At 46.6% G+C, this 20,769-nt stretch overlaps 1 protein-coding gene and 1 long non-coding RNA gene across 3 annotated transcripts in view; one reads left to right on the forward strand and one right to left on the reverse strand.

The window, feature by feature from the left end:
• The window catches only part of Iqgap1 (IQ motif containing GTPase activating protein 1), a 104,738-nt gene that overhangs the window by 40,404 nt on the left and 43,565 nt on the right, over positions 1-20,769 (reverse strand). For both annotated transcript variants that reach the window (XM_021168910.1, XM_021168909.2), the window contains 12 exons: positions 18,243-18,399; positions 16,844-16,921; positions 15,174-15,250; positions 12,393-12,460; positions 10,938-11,051; positions 9,677-9,855; positions 7,882-7,966; positions 7,117-7,280; positions 5,929-6,013; positions 2,045-2,208; positions 1,724-1,884; positions 1,170-1,294 (listed from right to left, as the gene is read on the reverse strand). In XM_021168910.1, coding sequence (XP_021024569.1) covers positions 1,170-1,294; positions 1,724-1,884; positions 2,045-2,208; positions 5,929-6,013; positions 7,117-7,280; positions 7,882-7,966; positions 9,677-9,855; positions 10,938-11,051; positions 12,393-12,460; positions 15,174-15,250; positions 16,844-16,921; positions 18,243-18,399 — 1,457 coding nt within the window. The remainder of the gene's footprint in view (positions 1-1,169; positions 1,295-1,723; positions 1,885-2,044; positions 2,209-5,928; positions 6,014-7,116; positions 7,281-7,881; positions 7,967-9,676; positions 9,856-10,937; positions 11,052-12,392; positions 12,461-15,173; positions 15,251-16,843; positions 16,922-18,242; positions 18,400-20,769) is intronic.
• On the forward strand, positions 1,795-8,225 carry LOC110299258. Its single transcript, XR_002378442.2, has 3 exons — positions 1,795-1,858; positions 6,387-6,477; positions 7,957-8,225. It is a non-coding gene; the product is annotated as an uncharacterized LOC110299258 (long non-coding RNA).

The raw sequence follows: 20,769 nt of genomic DNA on the forward strand, positions 1-20,769 counted from the left end.
GTGGTCAGTAATCAGCCAATCATGTGTAGGTAATGGAGTCAACTCTGGCTACCCAAAGCTCAGGTGAGTCCCCGACCAGTGATTATCTTCAGGAGGGTGACACAGGGAGGAGAGGCCACAGCAGATTTGCATTCAGAACCCTCCCTGGCTTTCAACTTTGCCTCCTTTATAATCACACTGTAATCCTGAGTCTCACATGATTGTGAGTCCTATGAGCCTTTTTAAAGCCATTAAACCCGAGGCAGCAGAGGGAATCCTCAACTTTGCAGAAGAGAGGCCTAGTTTGAACAGGCAGCTGGTGTCTGACCACAAGTGGACTTGTGGAAGACTGTGCCCTCAACCTGTACGAGATGTCACAATTCAGGCAGTTTTTATTAGCACTCTTGTTATATACTATGTAGTTACATGCTATATAGTTAACTCTTATAGCTATAACAGATCATGCTTGATTCACCTCCCCCAATTTTTTATTTGTTTTTGTTCTTTGTAGCTCTGTGACCTGGAACTCACTGTATAGACAAGGCTGGCCTTGAACTGAGCAATCCACCTAGAGACTGCCTCCTGAGTGCTAGGATTAAAGGTATTCACCCCCACTACTGGTCCAAAATTTATGTATTGGACACACAGCCAATAATAAGTGTACTGAAAACAGTACCCAACCTTAGCTGGTTGAGTTTTATATAATTATACAAACATGTGTAAATATATAAACATTTGTATTTCAATATTTCATTCAAAAGCCCTTGTAGTAGTATTTAGAACCAGCTTTTGTGTGTGTGTGTGTGTGTGTTGTGTGTATATGTGTGTGTGTGTGTGTGTGTATGTGTTTGTGTGTGAGAGCACTGTGTGCCTCTGCCTGCTGCAGGTAGGTGTTATGTGCAGATATGTGGACATGCACTCAGGTCAGAAGCTGACGTCAGGTTTCCCCCAGTCACTAGGCTGGCTGGCTGATGAGCATCTAGGGAGTGTCTTGTCTCTTGCCTCCATTCTCCCCAGTGCTGGGGTGACAGATGTTTGTTGCCACACCCAATCTTTACCTGGGTGGTGGAGATCTGCACTCTTGTCTTCATGCCTAGGGGGCAGGCACTTTACTGACCGAGCCATCTTCCCTGCCCCAAACCACACCATCTCAACAGTAACGTATCTGAGGGGACATGACGGTTACTCACGCTCATGCTCCTCATGGACCACCAGGTTCACATGGTCCACACACGCCTGGATGTCATTCCATGTAATAAATGCATTATTCTCGGCATGTGCCTGAGCCTTCAGCTTCATCAGCTCATCGAGATACCTGCCCCAGCCCAAATCAAAAAAGACAGGGTGAAAAAAAACAAGCCCTTCAGAATGACTATTCAAGGAATAAATGTTCTAGAATATGGGAAGTATTTGATATAAGTTCTGGGACTGCAGAGTGACCTTAAAATGTAAACACACAAGGAAACCACTTAGTCTCTAAGTTCTAGAAGACCAACTCTAAAAGCAGGGGACTCATCCAAAGACAGACAGACAAGAGGGCCGAGCTGAGAGGAACATAGTGGTAAAGTACTCTTCAATAAGCATGAAGAGGCCTGGGTTCCAACCCAGCACCAACAAAAACCAAATGTCATGGCGTCTGTCATGTCCTGACATTATGAAGTCACAGTATGAAGACACAAAGCCTGGAGTGAAAATTGGTATAGACACGAGGTCAGAGGTAGTAGCAGCCATGCAGTGGCCCCACCTTTGACAGTTTTCTTCCTCGATGTTGGTAAGGCCCGTAACTGAGCTGCTCAGCTGCTTCCACACTGTGGTCATGTCTCCTGACTCCAGCGCCCTGTTGATGAGGGCCACGGATGACAGCATCTCCACAGCAACAGTGAGTTCAGGATGGGTGAGGCTATGCTGTGGGGATGGGAGGAGAGAACAGTGAGGAAGGACTCTCCTCGACACCAAGGGAAAGCTGAGTTTCTGGAGAAAGCTTCTCCTAGGCCCATGGAGATGTGGGTATTAAATTCACTTCCACCCCATCCTGCTCCAAACAATGCAGGCTCAGTTCACTTACCTCAGGGCTCTGCTGCTGCAGGGTGGCCAACTCCTTCTGATAGAGATCGGCTGCAAACGGATACACCTGGGGCAGCTGGGCTTCAGGATTCATTAGCTCCAACACGGTCTTCTCAGCGATGCCCTTCTGGATGGCAGCGTTGATTGCTGCCACTGCTGCCAACCCTGAGGGAAAACAGGTCAGCGTGCATTAGCCTTAGAGCCCTGGGCAGAAACAGTGCCTTGTTTGGTTTTTGAGACAGGGTCTCACTATGTAGCTCTGGGTGCCCTAGAACTATGTAGATCAGGCTGGCCTTGAACTCACAGAGATCTACCTACCTCTATCTCTCTAGTGCTGGGATTAAATGGGTGCACAACCATGCCTGGCTGCTTTTTAAAAAAGATTTATTTCTATGTTATGTGTATGATGTTTGGTTATGTGTGTGTGTGTGTGTACTTGGTGTCCATGGAGACCAGAAGTGGGTGTCAGGTCCCCTAGAACTGGAGTTACAGATGGCTGTAAGCCTGTAACTACCATGGGAGTGCTGGGAACAGAACCTGGTCCTCTACAGAGCAATAAGTGCCTTCAACCCCAGGGCTAGCAACACCACACACCAACCCCTCACAACCTGCTTTAAAAGGATTGTGGAATATATGTGTATATGCATGTTCACATGTATGTAGATGCATGTGGCAGGACACGTGTGGAGGCCTTTGATATTGGGTGCCTTGACCACTCTCTGCCTTATACACTGAGGCAGGGTCCCCGCTTGTTTCAGGCTTGTCTGCCCATCCATCTTGTCAACTATGCACTGGAATTACAGGGCAGCTGTCATGCCCACTGTGCTTTTACACAGATTCTAGGATTAGAACCCTGGTCCTCAAGCTTGAGCAAGGAACGTCTGGCCTGCTGAACATCTCGCTAGAAACCCACACTCCCACTTACCACCCCAGCCCCCCCCCCAAAAAAAAAAAAAAACACTTGTGTGGCCCTAGTCTGCCTTTATTCACAAACTCTCCTACCTCAGGAGTTGCTGGAATTATAGGTATGGGGCACCAGATCTGGCTAGGAGGTACCAACTTTTATAGACTAAAGCTCCAGTCTGTACCTACAGTATCCGTCATGATGCTTGCTGTGGAACTTATCTCTAAAACCCTCATTGAAGATGGCAGTGGCAGCCTGCAGTGGGGGTGGGGTACAGTAGCAGCAGCAGGGGCATGGACTCCAGTAGGAGCAGAACAGGGTCTTGTTGGTCAGGGATGAAGCCAGGCCCAAAGCTGAGCCCACACAGAGTGCAGAAAGCCAGAGAATGGCTTTACTGCTGAGCAGTAGCTGCAGAGGCCATGGAGTGGACACAGGCCTCTTGCAGGGTTGCACCAAGCTTGTGGCTGAACTGAAGATCTAGAGAGCCAAGCACCCACATTTCAAACCACCTACCCTAAGGATTCTTGTTTGCCCAACTCTGAGCCTATGGACTGGACTCTATGAACAAGGATCCTCCCCTAACTTCAATACACAGAGCCCACAGGCAGCACAGGAGGCCGTACAGACCAGCAGGCCATCATGCCAGGTACCCTGTGCCAGCTGGCTATCACCCAATATCTGCTCTCAGGCAAGTGACTGATTTACCTGGCACCTAATTTCAAGCTAGACTGTGCCGGACTAGCACTGTCTGGTCTGTGGTTGAAAGGCAGCTTTAGGAGCCCGAGGTGACCTCATGGGCCAGAGAGAGTAGGCACTGAATCACATGTATTTAAATAGATATCTTCATACAGTGCTTGGGTTTCCTGTAGGCTGATTCTGCCATCTAGGCTACAGGCATTAAGGATCTGTTTACCTATAAACCAACAGTCACCCCTACCTGTCTGTCTCCTGTGCTGATAAAGAGCTGGCACCTCTGCCACACTTTATATGAGAGCTTTTCCAGTTTGCAAACAATGTCTATGTCTTGCTAGTGCTAGACTGTGCCAGCAATATGCACTCAGATAGCAGGGCCAAGTTCAGGAAAACATCTGCCCCACTGCTAGAGGCAGTTCCTCCTGTCTTCCTCTTCCTCATTCCGAGAAGCCAAACCCCCAGGTTTTGAAAATTACTTAATTTCAGGGTTGTCTGCACCTTTGGTTCCCTAAAATTTTTGCCCTCTGTGCAGGACTGACTTCAGTGCCCACAGGCCAGGCCCTCAGCCTCCCTGAATTGCCCAGGATCTCCAGCTGAGCATGCTCAAGGGAAGGGCCACTTCTGCAGTGGACTGCACCCTTTGTTTTCCTGCAGTCCTCAGTAGTAAGAGATAAAACCTGGTGTTTTGTGCTAAGAGGAAAACTCATAGCTTTGAGTGCCTCCAAAAATAAACTGGAGAGAGCACACACTAGCAGCTTAACAGCACACCTCAAAGCTCTAGAACAAAAAGAAGCAAATACACCCAAGAGGAGTAGATGGCAGGAAATAAACTCAGGGCTGAAATCAACCAAGTAGGAACAAAAAGAACTATACAAAGAATCAACAAAACCAGGAGCTGGTTCTTTGAGAAAAATCGAAAAACCAATCAATCTATCTTTCTCTCTTTCTTTCTCTCTCTCTCCTTCCTTCCTTCCTTCCTTCCTTCCTTCCTTCCTTCCTCTCTCTCTCTCTCTCTCTCCCTCCCTTCCTCATATTCTTTGGGGTTTTTGTTTTGTTTTATTGTTTTTTTAAAAATTTTCGAGATAGGGTTTCTCTGTGTTCCCCTGACTGTCCTGGAACTCACTCTATAGACCAGGCTGGCCTCGAACACAGAAATTCGCCTGCCTCTGCCTCCCAAGTGCTGGAATTAAAGGCATGCCCCACCATGCCTGGCTCTTTGTTTTTTTATCAAATATAGTCTAACAGGAATCAAACTGAAAAAGGAAACTTCAGTTGAGAAACTGTCTCCATCAGATTGTGTAGTAGGCAAAAGATCATTGAGTATTTTCTTGACTGATGATTAACATTGCAAGTGCCAGCCCTGAACAGATGGAATAAGAAATCAGTCTGCACAAGATAGTCATTCTATTCCTTCATGACATCTTCAGTGCCTGCCTCCAAGTTCATGTTTGAGTTCCTGTCCTGACTACCATTCATAATGTACTGTAAGATATAAGATGAAATAAACTTTCCTTTTCAAACAAAACAAAACGAACAAACCAACTAACCCCTGGCACTTCTAGAGCCAGACCTGGGAACAGCGCAGCCCAGGAGCAGAAGTGCTGCAGGACAGTGCTGCATTCGGGGGAGAGCACATCACTCATCACAGGGCTCATGGGAGAGGCAGGGCCATGTCGCCAATCAGTCACAGCTTACACCTCTGCACCCCACTTCCCTGGCTACCTTGACATGTGCTTGCTCTTAGCCCTTCAGTAAAAGCCAGCTTGGGTCTAGAAAATACACTTCCCTCTTCACTCCATTGTCAGTCTGCACTCCTGGTCATGTGTGCTTCCACTACCCCAGCTAAACAGTCCTTCCTTTCCCAGGAGCCTTCTAGTAAGGCCACCTTCAACTGCATCTCAACGCAGCCAAACAGGCACCAGAATTCTCAGGAGCCCCTGCTTGGAACTCACTGTTCCCTTGCAGCACTGTCTGCCCCAATTCCTTTCTCCTATGATCAGGGGTGCTCTTTCCTCTTCCACAGCCTAAAACTTACCACCCTTTAATGCTGCCTTCTCCAGATACTTCCCTAACTACCCAAAAGGGTTTATCAGCCATAGTGAATGTGCCCAGACCCTAGATCTGCTTTTAAAACCAGAAGAATGCTATTGCCACCAAAAACACTGAGTTTTGCATCATGACTAGTAGGCTCAGGTGGCAGGTGACATAACTTCAGACCCTTTAATGACATAAAGCCACAACTGCCCTCCCATGAACACTTCTGTTGCCCGGAGCTATGGGTCTCTTACGTCGTTGGTACTGCTGGGCAGCACTGTTGGCAGCATCCACTCCGGCCTGTACCTCCTCCTTCTGCAGGGGGTCAGTCTGGCCACTCTGAGGAAAGCAAAGGATATTGATGAGATGGCTGTTCATGCGTAGGCCTCTAGGCCTGAATGAAAGTCCTCTTCCCAGCAGTCACAAGGGACAAAGAAACTAAGCAAGCTCCAGGCTTAATGCAGCCAAACTGAATAGAGCCCAAAGCCCTTGCCAAATCTGGGGTAGAGTGGCTATTGATATGCCTGTGTATATGTGTGTGTGTGTGTGTGTGTGTGTAGCCCTAAAATGTTTTATAGATAAATATTTATGGACTCACAAAGGCATTAATGTGGCTTACCACATTGTACATTCCCACCAATGTATGCTGGGAATTTGTAAAATGTATACTTGTCTTTACGTAGTAGACAAAACCTTTTCTATTTGTTCCCAGAGGAAAGCCTACAAGTCTAATCCCACAAGATCCAACCTTGAAGCACCTAAAGTATTCTCCAGTGTCAGGCAAGGGACACTACTGGTGTGGGGTAATATTTTTTTTTCATCATTAAAGCACCTTTATTGTGATTACATTTTTTTAAATCTAATCTTTTTATTTTTATTTTTAAATTTTTTTAATTAGGTATTTTCTTCATTTACATTTCAAATGCTATCCCAAAAGTCCCCCAGACCCTCCCCACCCCCACTCCCCTACCTACCCACTCCCACTTCTTGACCCTGGCGTTCCCCTGTACTGAGGCATATAAAGTTTGCAAGACATGGGGTAATATTTTTAAAGTAGAATTTCCTGAAGTAAAAATGGAAAAACTTAAGGTTGCCTATAGAGGTTTTCCTTGGAGGAGGACTGGGAATAAGCAATAGAGAGAGGAGGCACTGTGCATCTTCAAAGAGTATTCACCCATCTCCAGGGAAATGCGGCTTTAGAGAGTGTACATGCTAGCTGAGATTAAAAGCACCACCAGCCCTCGGGACAGCAGAGAATCGAGGGCCACACACCTGGAGGGATAGATAGGATGGAAGTGAGGCCCAGACACTTGTGGGAACAGCATGAAAGTAAGGACTAGATACCAGGGCGGACACGGGATGGAAGCCAGGAACACAGACACCTGGAGGACAGCACAGAACCAAGAAGGCCAGGAAGCCCACAGCTCCACCCGCATGCCCACCTGTCTCTTTTGCTGCAGATCACTCTGTAGCTGCTTCAAGTACCAGTCGCTGTTCTGGGTCTGCAGCCCTCGGAGGCCCAGAGCCAGTGACTGCAGAGCCTTGAGCAGGGTCACTGCACAGCCCTGCTCTAAAGCCAGGCTGATGTTGGCCAGGGCAGAAGATGCTGAGGGGAGAGCAAAGGGTTAAAAACATCTGACAGTAACACAGCAGCCTCAAGAATCTTCCTTCCCCCAGACAACCTCAGCTCCAGACTGCGCACCAAACAGCCCCAGTCCCAGAGCTGCCATGGCTCAGCAGCTCAAGAGCCTAGAGTCAGAGAACCTGAATGGCATTAAGTGGAGAATCTCCAAGCCCACTGGTCCTTAGGCTAAGTCCTGCCACATTCCAGGCCTACTTAGACGCTTCCAGCTGTGAATGGCTTGGCACCAAGATGGCCCCGCTAAACCAGACATATGCAATGCCTACAATACTCAAAATACCGTCTTTTCCAATGATGCTTCCAAACTGTGAAAAGGACACAGAACAGAGGGTCTCCTGTGACAATTTACAGCTTTGGAAAATTTTGCTTAGAAATAAAAAAATCTTTTAACTTTGCACTCTGGAGTTTCCTCACTAACGGCCTTAGGGGTTAAAAAAAAAAAAAAAAGAACTTCCTTGGGCTGGGGTGTAAGTCAGTGGTCCAGTGCTTGCCCCTAGCACCACAAAGAAAGAAAATTCAGGTATCTTTAGAACCAGCTACTCTCCTGCCTTGGGGCCATACTTACTGTTGACTTTGTTTACATTCCCTTGGATTTCAGCTTGCGTGAGCAGCTCCTCATAAACGTCCCTTTCTCTGTCAGAGTTTTCCGTCTGAGGATGAGGAAGAACGGTAGAGATGAGCCCGGGTCTCTGAAGAGCCCAGAGAAGTGTGTGTGCTTCCTCCCACCCCACCAACATGACAAAACCAAGAACAAGTCTAAGTATGGAGTCCAGATCTTCTGTAAGTGGCAAAGTTACACAACAATCCCTAAAAACACAAGACCCGGGTCCACTTGGTACAAACAGTCATGGGTTCCTGCAGAGTGGAGCCAGGAGCCAGGAGGCAGGAGGCAGGAAGGAAGCCCCTGGAGGATCCACCCTGCCTACTAAGGTCAGAGGGCTGAGCTACATCCTTGCCATAAAGCAGAGGCCTTTTGTGGGTACCAGGGCTAAATAAAGGTGTGTGGAGTCTTTGTTCATTTATTACTGTTGTATACAGGTATGATGGAGGGGCGGGTGTGGTGTGCAAGTGGCAGCCTGAGAACACTCCTGTTCCTTTAACACTCCTCTCGCCTTACCCCCACCCCCACATCCCCACCCCCAAGACAGGGTTTCTCTGTGTAGCCCTGGCTGTCCTGGAACTCACTCTGTAGACCAGGCTGGCCCCAAACTCAAGAGATCCACCTGCCTCTACCTCCCAAGTACGCCACCACTGCCCGGCTCCTCTCACCTTTGACATGGGTTCTAGTGATTCTGTGATTGCCTGCTGAGTCATCTCACCAGCCCTTGCTTTTGTTTTGAAACAGTCTCACTCTGAAACCCTGGCTGTCCTGGAGCATACTCTGTAGACCGGGCTGGGCTCAAGCTCACAGAGACCCTCTGCCTCTGCCTCCCCAGTGCTGGAATCAATGGTATGCACCATAGAGGTTTTGTTTTTTGAGACAGAGTCTCATCTGTGATTCAGGCTGGCCTGCAGTTACTGGCTGGAATCATTCTGCTAACTTCCACATACTTATGACAATAGTAAAAATACATTTCACCCCAGAGAAGAAAATAGAGAAGGACCATAGCAATATCATATCATCTTTCAAAAGAACACTATTCAAATTGATGCTAAATGACCACATACAAGTGTGAAATGGCCAAAAAAAAGTTCAATGCCAGAAGACTATGTACTAAGGAATTTCATTTATGGAATTTTACCTTCTGAAAAAGGTAAAATGTAGTGAGAAAGAGAACAGACTAGGGCCTGGCGTGCTGGCGCATGCCTTTAAATCTCCACACTCGGGAGGCAGAGACCGGCAGATCTCTGAGTTCAAGGCCAGCCATGGCTACACAGAGAAACCCTGTCTCGTAAAAAGAAAACAGACGGGTAATTTCCTGGAGTTGGGGTGGGGAGGCAGACTGGTCTCAGCTGTACACTCAAAATGGGCCAACTGTACTGCACATACACCTCAGTAAGATGGATTTAAAATGCAGATTTACCAAACATGGAAGAACATAAGTCAATTAAAAAGACATTGCAGCTGGGCGTGGTGGCGCATGCCTTTAATCCTAGCATGCGGGAGGCAGAAGCAGGTGGATTTCTGAGTTTGAGGCCAGCCTGGTCTACAAAGTGAGTGCCAGGACAGCCAGGCTACACAGAGAAACCCTGTCTCGAAAAACAAAAAACAAACAAACAAACAAATGACAGGGGGTTGCGGGGAGGGTATGGGGGACTTTTGGGATAGCATTGGAAATGTAAATGATGAAAATACCTAATTTAAAAAAAAAAGAGAATGGGACAACTAAAAAAAAAAAAAAAAGACATTGCATTTGTACCCTGTTTTTAGCGTTTGTCATCTTGTCCTGCTTGGCCTGGTAAAGCACATCTTGGTACGTGGGAGCCAGGCCTTCTTCAAGATTGACGAGCATGGCATTGGGGTTTTTTAGAGCCGTAAAAGTGTCAGCTGCAACTCTGCGATCAATAGCTTCATTAATAGCAATAACAGCAGCATGTACTAAAAAACAAAGAAACTGAATCAAGACACAACTTACTGTAACTATAGATGGTAATAGGTGCACACTATACAGACAAAATGATATTGCAACCAGCTGCCACCGACATAGTAGACCCCTTGCCCAGGGCTGGAGCGACAGCCAGCTGGCCCTCCATCCACCATCTCCTCTTTTGCACACAGCAAATTTTCACCATGCTGAATATTCAGAATATACCCTGGCCAAGTATATTTGGTATGAAAAAATGTTCACCCTGAATTACATAGTAAATACCATAAGAGAAAGATCCCCAAAAGGCACCAAAATGTGGGGCCGGTGAGATGGCTCAGTGGGTAAAAGCACCCGACTGCTCTACCGAAGGTCCGAAGTTCAAATCCCAGCAACCACATGGTGGCTCACAACCATCCGTAATGAGATCTGACTCCCTCCTCTTCTGGAGTGTCTGAAGACAGCTATAGTGTACTTATATATAATAAAAATAAATAAATCTTTAATAAAAATGGATAATCTATTTCCAAACAACCATAGCACAGGCTAGCACAGGGTCTACACTATTCATAGATCAAAGCTTGTTAGCAAAGCTGCTCGTGCTGTGCCCGACCCCAGCACAGTATATCTGTTGGTATTCTATATGGACTCCTCCCCACAGTTACCTGGCAACAGCCAGGTATGCTCCTCCCCACAGTTACCTGGCAACAGCCAAGGAGGCCTGGCCCACTATAAAAGGGGCTGCTTGCCCCCTCCTTGCTCTTGCCTCTCTTGTCTCTTGCTTCCCGCTTGCCCTCTCCCTCCCCATTCCCTTCCCGCTCTCTCTGGGTGGTCAGTCTACTCTCTCCTTCTCTCTGCCTTTCTCTGCCTCTTCTACTCTACTCCCCTCCCCACGCCCTGAATAAACTCTACTCTATGCTATACAGTCATCGTGTGGCTGGTCCCTCAGGGGGGAGGGATGCCTTGGCACAGGCCTGAGGAGGCATCCCTTTCCCCCACACCCCCATAGGGCATACTCTTATATTTCTCTTTTTATGATCACAACAATAGCCAGCTTGAGAACGCCCAAATCAGCCAAGCAAAGCTTCCCGCTTACGCGCAGCTTCATCCACTGAGAGCTCGTTAGCCAGGATGCCCCCGATCTTGCTGAAGGCAGGCATCTGGATCCCGTACTTCTCCAGCTCGATCTTCATGTTGTTGATTTCTTCTTCTGCAGAAAAGGATGAAGACCTGCTCAAGCAACTTAAGCACCTTTTCATAACTCAAGGCACAAAATGGCCTCTGCCTCTAACTAAGGGTTAAGGAACTACCCTGGGGAAGCACTTAGTACCTGCTAGACGACATGCCATCAATAAACATCTGCTCACTACTATTACCAATACCATCAAACAACTACAAGGCAGAAAAGACCCAGGGGCCATAGTGTTTAAGAACTGCTACTTCCAGCCCTCCCTACAGTAATCTGCAGATGAACTGAGGCTTTAAGGGGAACTCAGTCTCTGCTATCCAAATCAGTAGCTGCTACTCAATTTCCTTTCCTAGGCAGAAAGCCAAATGATAAAGGAGGCTCTGACCTGAGTCTAGTAAATGAGTTTCCTGGAAGGAAAAATATTATAGATATAATACTACCAATTTCAAACTCCAAGGCCGAAAAAATAAGCAGCAGTTGAGAGATCTGACCCCTACTCCTGACCAGTGCTACCACTGTCCATTCTCTCCCCTGGCCCCCATCTCTTCAAGTACCTGTCCATAGCAAACACACAAAACTACAGCTTGGATTGTGGCTTATCCTACAAGGCCCATGACAGAGACTCAGTCCACACTGTGGTGTTCTGAGAGGTACAGAACCCTTTAAGAGGTGGGTCTAAGTGGGAAGTCATGGGAAGTGGGTGTCATGGGAAACACCATTCTTGGGAAGGATTACGGTTACTGGTTCTCAGAGAAGGCCTGACCCGCCGAGTTTTCTGGTTCTAGTCTTACAATACAGTACCGGTGCACACACTTCCACCAGGCTGTCTGCTATCAGTCCCTCACTGTCTGACTCTCCATTTCCAGTCTCCAAAGCTTCTCTCTATAAGGCATTTTATCACTTACGACACACAGGAACTACGGACCAAACAAGCTTAGACTTTAACATAAACTAAACGTGTTTCTGAGTCACCTCACTCTCCAGTTTCGCCCCTTAATTCTTCCCCAACAGGTGCTAGTTATAAAGCATTTTTTTAAAACAACCTGTATACGTTTAACGTTAGCCCCACATACTACCATTTTACATCTTAGATGTCACTATTCTCAAATAGCTGACACACATACAAAAGTACTTATAAAAACATTAAATCCACCAGCCGTCCCCACATAGCGAAAGAGCAGTTTGCAATTCCCAGCCCTCTGCTCTTCCCACCACACTGACAAGGGCAGATCATTCATGTTCCTCCCACCTTCCGTGTAGAGTATTTCCTAGAGCCCTTCTCCTTTAAGACAGACACTGTTGAACGTTCCAGGCGATTACCGAATGAGTCATACATTTTCCACAAGCCTCTGAACTCCTTACCTGTGAAATCAACCTTTCCATACAGGTCTTGAATCTGAGGAGCCAGGCCCAGTTTGAACAGGTACAAACTAGAGGACAACAAGGAGCAAAGAGTGAGGCCTCGTGCCACAGCAGCTGGAGCTCAGGTGGAGGGGTGAGGCTGGGAAGAGGGGCCCCTCACCGGGACTGTTACCCCAGCATACTTTTGTGTCACAGTGAGAGGCACAATAGGATGAAAGATTTCCCTTAGACTGGAATTTCGTGTCCCAGTTGTGGCCCAAAGTTAACGTATGCTGAGACATAGATGTTAATATAACATGGTATTCACACCAGGGAGTCCTTCGCACTCGTAAGTTTTAGGTAATAAGACATTTTAAACAAGCCTCATGAAAATGACTCAGACAGTGACTCTTGCTTCAGTGAGAATTCCTGTCACTGCCACAGAAGCTCAACGCAGGTTAATTAAGAGTTTAAAATAAAGTGCGTGCTATTTTATCTTTGCTCTTTAGAGAGTAACAAGACTCTAGACTCCATGAAGGCAAAGGCAAACCTCACCCACCCACCGCTGAGAGAGAAATGCCCGTAAGCCTGTGTTGTTGGGTTGGTCCTGGTGCTCAGGCAGATCAGAATCATTGAATAGAAGACATCAGACGACATTACAGACAGTGACTCAGCAAGACACAGAAACAAACACACCACATCAGAAGGGGCCGCTGCTCTGGCCTGGCATCTCCCCACCACACCTGAAGTCAACCCCTAGGGCCCACATGGTGGAAGAACTGACTGACTCCTATAAGTTGTGCCCTGAACCTGACCTGCACACCCTTGTGCACATATAAAATAAAATAATTTTCAAATAAATTTAAAAAGTGCAACAGGGTCATCCACAGTTTTGCAGCTAATCTATAAATCCAGGTATCTTCCAAAATATCCATACCTATAGATATTCTAGATAATCTCAGTTAATTCTTACCAGGTTTTAGCAACAAATGAACTCACACTAACTTAAACTCAATTTTCACAACATGAAGGGCTTTTAGTTTTCTTAATGTAAGGTAAGGACTATGGGCCTATTTAACACCAAAATCAGTGGGGTTTTATTTCGGTTTCCTTTGTGGTGGTGGTGGGGTCTCACTCTGCAGTCCTAGCTGGCCTGGAACTTCACTATGTAGCCGAGGATGACCTAGAACACGGATCCTTCTAACTCCAGGCTAGCATCAGGGCTCAGAAGGCTCCTGAGAAAGGAAAGCACACACACCACAGAGAACGGAACGTCAGCCACACAACAACTGAGTACCACCCCGATGGGGCAACCACCTTTGGAACAGAGCCAGAGCATAGCTCAGTGACAGCGCACTTGCCTGCCACCGGCCAGGTGTGGGTAAGACTCCAGCACTACATCAAGTTGGGGGAGAAAGGGTCCTGTGTTACTGCTGGTCCAAAGGAAGAGGGCATCCCACACAGTCCCACACAGCCCACAGTGAGGTGGGACTCTGTCCTGAGAGCTGTTGTTGAGGTCCTGAGTGGTTAACAGCCTCTTCCTGCATACGGCCAAGGGCTGCCAACTTACCTTTCAGGAAAAACACCAAGTGGGAGGAAAGAAACCATGAATCCCAAGCCAGAACACTCTGCCCTGCCTGTGCTTCCTAAGCAAAGACTGCATATGCAAGAGCAGTGGAGAACAATGGCAGACTTCCTCCCTTTGTTCTGATCCCATCGCTAGGAAGGCACAGGAACTCCTCATCTGTGTATTTCAAAGAATTGAGGGCTTGGGACCCAGGCTACATCAGAGGCTACAGAAGGAGCACAGAGGAATTCTGCCAGCTTAGCCTCTGTGCTTGCCAAGTTCAGACAGCCACTGTAGGCATGGCCTTCACAAGGTTATCACCAGACAGACCTCAGCACACCAAGCCAATCACAATGCCAAGAATTAATCAGGCCTTGGCTCAGACACAAGCATTTGAATTCATTATGCTCTTAACACAGAGATGTACTAGCCACCTGCAGTCGCTCTTCTGCACACTCACAATGATGCTGGTGATACCAAGGTTCCAACCCAAGTTTCATAAAAGCACTGAGATGGGGCAGCTCGGTGGAATGGGCCTGGGCTTGACTTGAGATAGAGGCTTTTACAGGTCCCTGCTATCCTTTTCACTTGTAAAATTAACATCGAGGCTAATAGCAAGCGGAATCCAAGCAAACAAATCTCACCCTCAAGTCCCACTTCCTCCCCAACCTTCCCCAGTCCTAGAGCCAGGAAGGAATCTGATAACACATTATACCACCATTCCCAACTACCCAAGCGTTTATCTTCCTCTCCCCTACCCTCTCTTCAGACACAGCACTGCCTCCTGCTAATTCAGTACCCTGCTGGCTCTAAGAAGTGGGAACTTGCAATTAAGTCATTTTCCATGAAATTATGCTTTACCTCCTATCATATTTGTGTTGGTATAAAAATTACTTGTTGAATAAACAAATAACAATGGAAGGTCCCAGCTGGCTGAATGGATAAAGGACACCACACCCTGATTAAGATGCAGAGTTCAGAGAGGTGCCAGATAAAAAAATGAAAGCTTATACCGTGTTTCTGCAACAATAATATATTACGGGAATAAACAAATCCCTTCTCTCTGCTCCCTAGAAAAACACAGGTGTTTCGGTAAGGATAATAGCCTTCTATTCCGTTTGAAAATCCTCGAGTTGATATAAAACCCCTTTCATTCTTACAGCACAGACAAAAAATACACACTGGACTGCGCAGTTATCCTTAGGTGACTTATTTTGCTAAGAAGCCCTGGTTACCTGAGGGCGTGGATACAGTAGATGCATCTTGGCATGTTCTTCCGGTCATAGATATCTGTGGTTTCTGGGTAAAAAATCTAGGAAGAAATCAAAGAAGTAGACTGAATGGATTGGTTAGAAGACTCTGGAAAGGAATAAAGACCTTTACTAAGACAGACCAGACCTCAGGAAAAGATCTTCCTGAGCACAGCAGTAACACCAACGTTTGCAGGAGAGTGAGGAGAGAGCCTAAAGCTCTCTGCAAGGCAGAGAATACATCCCAGAAATTAACAGAAACAAGGTAGTTAAGTAGGGTGAAATCAGACGATTGCTATCATGTCCAAAGCCACACCAGTGGGACAAGGATGGAGCCTGGCTTTGGAGAGAAGGATAAAAGCAGAGCTTTGAGCGCACAGGAGGCAGGAGCCAGGCTATGCTGACTCACTAGAAAAGGAAGCTGGAGAAGCAGGCTACAAAGTTGTTGTGATGGTGGATGGATAAAAGGCATTTCAGATGAATGGAGAAAGTTTGGGGAGGGACTGGATGAAGGGTCTAGGGTATCTCCAAACTTCAGAGACTAAGCTCAAGGCTTGCCTGGATGCATAGTAAGCTGAAGGGCAGCCTGGGCAACCCAGTGAGACTGTCTGAAAACATCAACCAGTGCAGGCTGAGGACACAGCTCAAGGGTAGAGTACTTGCCTAGCTGCCATTAAGGCCTGGGCTCTTCTCTAGTGACACCATAAAACAAAACAAAACAACAAAAAACCCTAGCAACTGCAAACATAAACACACTCTAAATACCATCCAGAGGACACTAAATTGTCATCACTCATAGGTGACAACACTGTATGAAAGGCAGGAAGTCACAGGTTCACAGTGTAGTAATTTACACTAGCGTGCATTTTACATTACAGAAAACAGGAACAGGAGGTATAGGTGCACAGAAAGGCCAGGTAACCATAGCAACTTGGTGCAATGCATTTCCTGACATTTGTGGGACAGAAATCTCAAAAGCACCCTTGACAGAGAAGAGCAGCCCAGCAGCTTGTTCTGAGGAAGTGGGGATGAAAGCTGGCCTCTCACACAGACGAAGATCCACATCTGAGTCAGCGCAGCAGACCCACGTGTAACCAAGACATGAGCACTCACTCCGATAAGCACCAGAGTCTGGTCACTGTGCCATCTAGTCACTGTGCGACACTCCACAGCTCACCTGTACCCTTGTTCTTTTTCAGTTCCAAAAACCTGGGCTCCACAGGGAATAAGAGAATAAGAATAAGAGAATAAAGGAATAAGAGAATAAAAACCACCACCCAATCCCATCACAGCAATGAAAAGTACTTCCTTACCAAGGAAAAAGAACAACTATATATAGTCTTTCCCTGAATCAAACTGAAAAGAACCCCTATCAGTAAGAAGGAGCAGGCCAAAATTAGCCAGCATGGTGCTGCGTACCTATAAACCCAGCACTCTGGAAGCTGAGGCAGGAGCATTGTGAGTTCCAACCAGCCTAGAGTACAGCTTGCGCTTGAGCTACTATCTCAACAACAACAAAGAGAGGCATAATGGGAGGGAAGGATGAACAGAAGGAAGGACAGACAGATCACTGACTGCTTTGCAGAATGACTTTGCAGATTGAATGAGAGCCATTATGCCAATTGGCAGCAGCACGGGTGGGTACCGCAGCTTACCTTAGGCAACCCAATCTCATCCATGGCATTCAGCCACTGAATCACATTATCCGTGTGTCTGAAGTGGAGGCCGGTAGCCTGGAAACAAGAACAAGAGCATCCGCTGTTGGCAAGAGCTATGTGCTGTGAGTTGCTACACCATTCCCTCCCTTAAGCATCACTACACTCCCATCTCAGTGCGCTCTGCCCTCCTCTCACTTAGAGATGGCCTGGAGAACCTCCCTCAGCAGCGTGCTTATAGCTTGGTGTCTGAAATCACATTACCCGAGACTCTGTTCTCAGGCGTGAACATCTGCTGGTGACAGTTGGCAAGCCATTCAGCCTTGCAGTCTGAGTCACTTCATCTATAGTGGTTTCATATATCTGCCGTGAGCCTGACGAGAAGGTGCACACACAAACCATGGAGGCTAGTGTGGGGTTTGAGCAGATAGTCCCCAGCTAACAGTGCAAAGAGGTGACTGTAACGTGATGAGGGTCCTAAGGTCATCAATGACTGATCCACTGACTAAGTTCGTAGCTGATTGGCCCAATGGGGTGGGAGTGGGTCACTCGTTCAGTGTCCTGTTCCCCTAGTCCCCTCACTCCTCAGCCACATGAGGCGAGTCTTGTGAGCTTTGCTCCCTGCTATAGCCAAGAAAGACTGGCACAAAATGACCACAAACCCCAGGGAACTGTGGGCCACATTAATCGTTCTTACTCTGATTTTTCTCATTTCAGATGATTAATACATGGTGATTTTGGCTACGGACATGAATTTAAACATAAAACATAAAAAGCATTTTCACAGTATGTAGCTTTAGCTCGTGTGGCTTTCGGCTCAGTGCTCAGTCCTGAAAGTCAGCTCTTTTCACTCTGGCTATGCAATCCTCCACTGTCTTTCAAACTAATCCAGGGGCAAGTTCCTGTCAGGGGCTCTAGAGATGGGAAGTCTGGTCCTTCTCAACATCCCAGCCATCCTCTTCCTCTTCCCGGATGGCCACAGATTCAGTCCGTCACTCGCTTAAGCTTTCTGACATTAAGGCTCTTTCTCATTTTATCTTGAACTCCCCCAGCATTGCAGGAGGAATTTTCCCAAAGTCACCACAGCTACACTTCAGTGCCTAGTTCTCTGTGACAATGGTAATTCCCCCAGTCACTTCCTCTACTTTCTAAGAATGAAAATATAAATCATCCAGGGCTGAGAAATTAATTAATTAACGTGCTACCAGAACCACTCAGCTGACAGCATCTCCACGGTGCTCACTCTGTGCTACTCTGTACTCTGGGCTTCTTAAGGGCAGTGCTTTGTTTGGAACCGGCACACACCTTGCATGGACTTCTCCACAGATGCCGCACAGAACACGCGTGCTAACCCTCTCACGCTCACAGTTATATTCTAAGCACCAAGCAAAGGACTCACCTTGTATCTGGTCTGCTCTCGATCGTAGATTTTCTTCAGGGACACCACTTTGGGAGAGAAGAAGTTCCCTAGCTTGGCAAGGTAGACTCCGTTTCTAAGGCCCTCCTCTAGCTCTGTGGTAGGCGGCAGGTCCTCCCCTAGGCATGCTTCCATCCACCTGCACAGGAGAAAAGGATGGTCAGAAACCCTTTGTGGACTTCAGTTTCTATTCTCCTGAACCAAATGTAAGACTGCTCTTGAACACATTCAGCACAGACAGGCTTCCAGCTGCGGCTGGGACCTTAAGCAGAGGACGAAAGCCACCTTCTTCACCGGCATGGGGCCGCTCCATGAACCTCAAATTCTGCCTCTAAGTCCTTGTTACCTCTTAGCAAGGCTGGGAGGATCCATCTGCAACTGAAGCCACTGTCTCAACCACTTACTGGCTGTCACTGGTGGCTTTTTCAGGTGGTGACCTTCTAGGCTCAGGCACTAAGGTTGCTTGTAACAGTCAATCAGCTAAAATACTGAAGGAGGAAACTCCCAAGGAAAAAGAAAATAACAAGCTTTCTCTTAAATAACAAATTTTCTTTCCCGATTTCCCCTTTCCCTCTTTTCCCTTTTTTTTTTTTTTTTTTTTAAATAATGAATTATTTTTAAGTGGCTTCTTGGAGAAAGGAAAGACATGGCTACAGAAAGGGAAATGGAAACTTTTCCACTGGAACCTAATCTCAAGAGTTTAGGAAGTGGGAGCCAAACACAAATTTCTTTCTTTCTTTTTTTTTTAAAGATTTATTTATTTTATGTATGTGAGTACACTGTAGCTGTCAGACACACTAGAAGAGGGCATAAGGTCTCATTACAGATGGCTGTGAGCCACTATGTGGTTGCTGGGAATTGAACTCAGGATCTATGGAAGGACAGTCAGTGCTCTTAACCACTGAGCCATCTCTCCAGCCCCAAACACAAATTTCTAACAGAAATGCAGATAACTAAAATTGTTCATAGTAATGATTTTTAACCTCTTTTCATTTTTTAACACATGAAATAAATACACATGTAAGTAAATGTGTGCATGTCTGTGTGTGTGTGCATGTGTGTGCATGTCTGTGTGAGTGTATGTGTGTGTGTGTGTGTGTGTATGTGCATGTGTGTGTGTGTGTGTGTGTGTGTGTATAAGCACAAGCCCTGGTGCTTGAGTAGATGTCAAGAGACAACTTGCTGGAGTCTGTTCTCTCCTTCCACGGTGTGCCCCCACCCCCACCACCCTGGACTGAATTCAGATTATCACACTTTCATGCACTTGTTGTCATGCCATCTCGACAGCCCTTTAACCACTTTTTGCCCGAGTCTCTTGAATCTCCAAGGGAAGCTATAGAGTGCACATTCCAAATGTTCATATACTGAAATTCTCCATATAACCTCAGAGCTTTCATTGACTTTATGAACCGGGAGTAAGAACTCATAGCTTAACATTATTCCCTCAAGTTATGACGGCTAGCATTATCCTCATTCTCTTGTCCATACTGGGAAGAAATCTAAACATCAGATGCTGCTTGATCTGCTGGACCAAAGTCAGAGATGTGTGAAAAGTCAAGTGAAAAAGGTCCCGGTACAGCGGGTGAAAGTAAAAAGAAGCTTTATAAAGTGTGTCAGCACAAGAATTTTTATTTTGTTGTTTTGGTTGGAGGTTTTTGTTTTGTTGGAGTCCAGGGTCCTGCTAGCTTCAATTCTTAAGCTCAAACAATCCTTCTGCCTCAGTCACCAGAGTACTCAAGACTATTGGAACCCATTGAGACTGTACCCATAAATATTGACCTTAAGAGTCAAAGGGGGATAGGAATGTAGTTCGGTGGAACAGCACATAATAGACCTAATAGGCTCTAGGTCCTAAGTTCAATGCCCAGTTCCTCCTCAGCACTAAAAGACTAAGATGTCTTAGTAGGCTGCTCTTCCGGAAGACCCGGGTTCCATTCCTAACACACATGGCAGCTTATAATTACAACCATGTGTAACTCCAGCCCCAGGGGACCAAAAGGGGATCCAAAACCCCCTTTCTGACCGCCATGGACACTAGGCACATAAACGGCGGACACACATGCATGCAGGCAAGTACTCATGCACATGAAAAACACATAAGACAACACTCCTTTTGTCCCCTCAAATACTATAGACCAGTCAGTCAGTTTTATTTTCAGATCAAGTCTCTTTTAGCACACCACACACTGTCTGACATACAGTAGGCAGTTAAGTAAAGGCTGAATGGACACCTGGATAGACCGGAGAACCTCTGCTCGTCTCCCATACACAATGACAACCTTTTCTTCTGACTCTCCTTTCAACTGTCATAGTAAAGAAGAGAGGCAAGTTTTCCAGAAGAATCGTAAGGGTAACTAAATTAGCCACCAATCTGCCAGGGCTACAAAATTCAAACTCTCTTCTCTAAGAACCATAGGGAAAGAAAGGAAAGGAAAGGAAAGGAAAGGAAAGGAAAGGAAAGGAAAGGGAAGGGAAAGGGGAAAGGGGAAAGGGGAAAGGGGAAAGGGGA

The sequence above is a fragment of the Mus caroli genome, chromosome 7 (assembly GCF_900094665.2).
Source record: "Mus caroli chromosome 7, CAROLI_EIJ_v1.1, whole genome shotgun sequence".
NCBI classification, from domain to species: domain Eukaryota; kingdom Metazoa; phylum Chordata; class Mammalia; order Rodentia; family Muridae; genus Mus; species Mus caroli.